At 36.4% G+C, this 3,685-nt stretch overlaps 1 protein-coding gene across 2 annotated transcripts in view; it reads right to left on the bottom strand.

The window, feature by feature from the left end:
• LOC122094313 (probable NADH dehydrogenase [ubiquinone] 1 alpha subcomplex subunit 12) overlaps positions 1-1,816 on the bottom strand; it is a 25,795-nt gene extending 23,979 nt beyond the window's left edge. Inside the window, exons 1-2 of one of the 2 annotated variants that reach the window (XM_042665082.1) lie at positions 1,666-1,816; positions 467-493 (exon numbers count right to left, since the gene is read on the bottom strand). In XM_042665082.1, the coding sequence (XP_042521016.1) occupies positions 467-493; positions 1,666-1,754 (116 nt within the window). In that variant the 5' untranslated portion in view covers positions 1,755-1,816. The remainder of the gene's footprint in view (positions 1-466; positions 494-1,665) is intronic. The other variant, XM_042665083.1, reaches the window with a different exon arrangement.
• Positions 1,817-3,685: the final 1,869 nt, after the last annotated feature.

Below are 3,685 nucleotides of genomic sequence, written 5' to 3'. Positions count from 1 at the left end.
TGTTCAAAGCCAGGAGGTCTACTTTTAAGGTTCTTGATTAAAAGTCTCAAGTTGACCTAAATGCTTAAGCAACAAAAGCAAATAACTAACTGAGATTCATGCTTTCCAGTTTTTGCATTCACACAGCAATTGTGTATCCATGTAAAAAGTAGGTTGGGAGGGGGAAGAAAGAATTTCGAAGCAAATATGACAGTCTGGACTCTATAAGCGCTTTTTTTTTTATACTGGGGGGGGGGGGAATTGGGGCTGATTGACACCAAACCTCATTTTGGACATTGGACGGTCCTTATCTGTTTTTGACAAAATGTGTTTCAATTCTTCTATTGTATTTGTTTAAAAGTAAGTTAAATTGACCTGATACCACACTAATATGTTTAGCATGTCTTTTAACTTTTCTAAGCCTTCTTAAGTATGATCTACTTGAACATCTCTAAAGTGATTAATTAGTAAGACAAAACTGACTTACAAAAGGTTTCCATCCGTAAGGCACTTCCTGCACAATTTAAAAACGAAGGAAAAATAAGACATGTGACATGAACATAGAAATATAACTTGGAAGAACAATAGAAGAGAAACAAGAACTTCATGTTGAAAGAAAAAAAAAAGGGCTCTATAGAAGAGAGAATTTGATATATGAATACCATAGCCATGGTACGAAAGGGGCAAAAAATATGTAACACAAGGGAGCTACAGTGCTCATCTCCATACTCATGGTGGCCAAGTTGAGTGATTTGGAGCATTAAAGCAGGTGCCAACATCAATCACTGCTATAGTGGTGATTTCAATTATTAGATGTTGAAGTAAACCAACGTTCAAAATTTAATACAATAGGTTTTGACAAAGCAGGAGCCTCATGCACTGGGTTGCTCCTTTTTATTTTGGTTTTGATAAAACTTGAAAGGAACCCAAGTGTGATATTTGGGTCTTACCATGTTTCAGTTTTTGCGAAATTTTGACAATGTGTTGGAATTCTGTATCATTTCAGTCCAACCCAATGTCATCAAAATGAGCGGGGTGGGCAGGTGAGGAGTGACGACCATTGCAAGTTCGAGAACTACTTATTCCTTTCATAGAAAAACCGTATTGCAGATATACTTGTCATTTGTAGAAAAACCTATAAGTATCTCCTTCCTTTGCAATAGAAACATGTTTACAGATTTACACTATTTTCTCATCTATCCTCTACAAGTTGGTTTTTTTTTAATTGAGCCCATTTTTTCATTTCCCATAACCTTATTGGAGAGGGGGGCTCTAAGAATTAAATCTCCAAAATAAATAAATAAAAAGTCAATTTTTCTTTATAAACATGATCTTGGGGAAACTTAACTCAAATCTATGATCAACAATGGACACAAACCAATCTCTGCAACATAAATCCTCACCAAATCTAATTCTCAAAACGAAAGGTGGTTTAACCATAAAAAATAAATGGCGAAACTTTTAAATAAAATCCAAAGTTTGATTTGTTCTTCTTCCTCTTAATCATAATATTAAAAACTATCTAAAACCAATATATAATTTCAGAAGAACATTAACAAGCGAAATCGGTAAACATTTTCATAACACAAACCGACAGAATCCAAAGAAAGAATTCATTAAGAAAAAAAAAAAGGGTTCCTAAACGAGATCGAGAGAGAGAAGATAGAGATGGGGAAGGGAACTAACAAGTATCCTTCTTCCCTGATCTCCCTGAAGACATTTCTGACGCCCTTCTCCCTAAACGCTTTCAAAGCATTCTTCAGCAACGAAGCCATCTCTCTCCCTCTCTGACCTTTTCGATCCTCTCTTGCCTGTTTCTTAACGTGCTGGTCAGTGGTCGCGTTGTTATTCTTCCTTTGTCACGTGCGATGGTTCCTACTGATTCTATGTTTTGGTTCGCTATAGGAACGGCCAGAACGGCGCGGGCCTCTCTTGGCCTGATGTATATGTACAAGGCTGAGGTTCCTACACGTGATAACAGATTATAGACCGGAGGAGGATAAAATTTGGGGCCCGTTTGATAATGTTTCAAAAAACGCAGTTCTATCGTTTGTGTTTCTAGAAACAGCAAAAACGGTGCAAAAAGCGTTTGATAAAACTGTTTCTTTTCACTTATTTTTAGAAATAGAAATAGAAATTTTTACTTATTTATGGTTCAAGAAACGACCCAGGCGAAACACGTTTCTGGAAACGACTTGTGGTAATTTTTTCACTGGTTACCATCGACTTCTAAAAACATGACTTATCAAACACCTTCAATTCCGTTTCTGTTTTTAGAAACGGAAATTTATGTTTCTGCCGTTTCTTGAAACAGAAACGGCAGAAACGTTATCAAACGGGCCGGTGAATAGACCTCTATTCATATGTAGAACTCTAGCCCGAACTAAGGTTTTAAAACTCAGGATGGGTCTCACACTCTAACGCTATCGGCCCGAGCAAACATTGTTGTAGCAAATTAAGATAAAGTTTTGGACTACTGAAAGGAGCATAAATTGCATAGGTTACCGAGAGGTGCATAGATGTCATATTGTAGGAGATGATTGAATTGAGGCTGAAATTTGACATATGGTCAATTTGTACACTATGTGTAGAAACTAACTAAGATCACATGGTTTTTTTTTTTTTTTTTTGTAATAATAATTTATGGGAAAATTACTCTCCCCCTCCCATGTACTGTGGCCTTATTACATCTTTACACGTGTTTTCAACCATTAAACCTCCTGCCCTCCTCTATGTCTAACGATGTTAGTATGTTGTTAGTTGTTTTAATATGCTATTGGTTGTGAAACACAATAGACCATTTTATCCTAAATTAATGGAAAAAAGATAGAAGGACCATTTTACCCGTTTGTTCTTCTTCTAACCTTTTGTTGGAGGTTCAAGAATATCAATCGAACCTCCTAGATTGGGAGGCGGTGGAGACTGAAACGAGTAGATTTGAACGGATCTGTAAGAAAGCTAAAGTTACTGATGAAGAAGAACAACAGGATGTGGGTGCAAAAAGCCCATGCCAACTAAGAGGTCTCGAGTTCGAGTCTCCTAGCTGTTACCTACTTCCCTCCCTACCTATCAAAAACTATTTATATATTTCTAAAAAGAAAAAACCAACAGGATGTGAATCAAATGTCAAAATAGAATCAAAACCCTATCCCTTCTTCTGCATTTTCTTCTCATGCATTTCCTATATTGCCAATACAGTATCCTCACCCATATCTATAATACGTTTGTTTCCCCTAATGGGTTTGCATTCCCTTATGTCATGTCGTATTGGGCCACTTGGGTTCCTGCTACTACCATTGTTAGTGATGATAAGAATGTGTTGTAGCCGGGTTGCTTGTCAAGTTTTTCGCTCTTTTCAAGCACATAACTCAAATGCAAATCATAATTGATTAGGGAGTTGTGCATAACTCTTGGCTGGAGTGGATCGCTAGGGAGTAGCTCTTTAGGTGTTTCAGATTACCAGAGCACATCACACTAAGGTAGACCTACATTTCTTGATATATAGTTAGTGTTGATGAATCGTTAATTTCTTGCACAGTTCTTTCCCCTATATTTACAATCAGATTGAGATTTCATTTACTAATCTTCGAAAAAAACCTCAAGAAATAGAAATATCATTCTTCTCCCACATTTACAACAACAACAACAACACACTGTCTATTATAATAATAATAATAATAATAAGGAACCATTTTTATACTATGGT

The sequence above is a fragment of the Macadamia integrifolia genome, chromosome 11 (genome assembly GCF_013358625.1).
Source record: "Macadamia integrifolia cultivar HAES 741 chromosome 11, SCU_Mint_v3, whole genome shotgun sequence".
NCBI classification, from domain to species: domain Eukaryota; kingdom Viridiplantae; phylum Streptophyta; class Magnoliopsida; order Proteales; family Proteaceae; genus Macadamia; species Macadamia integrifolia.
Note: the sequence above shows the minus strand (reverse complement) of the source record. Positions and strands in the feature narration are given on the sequence as shown.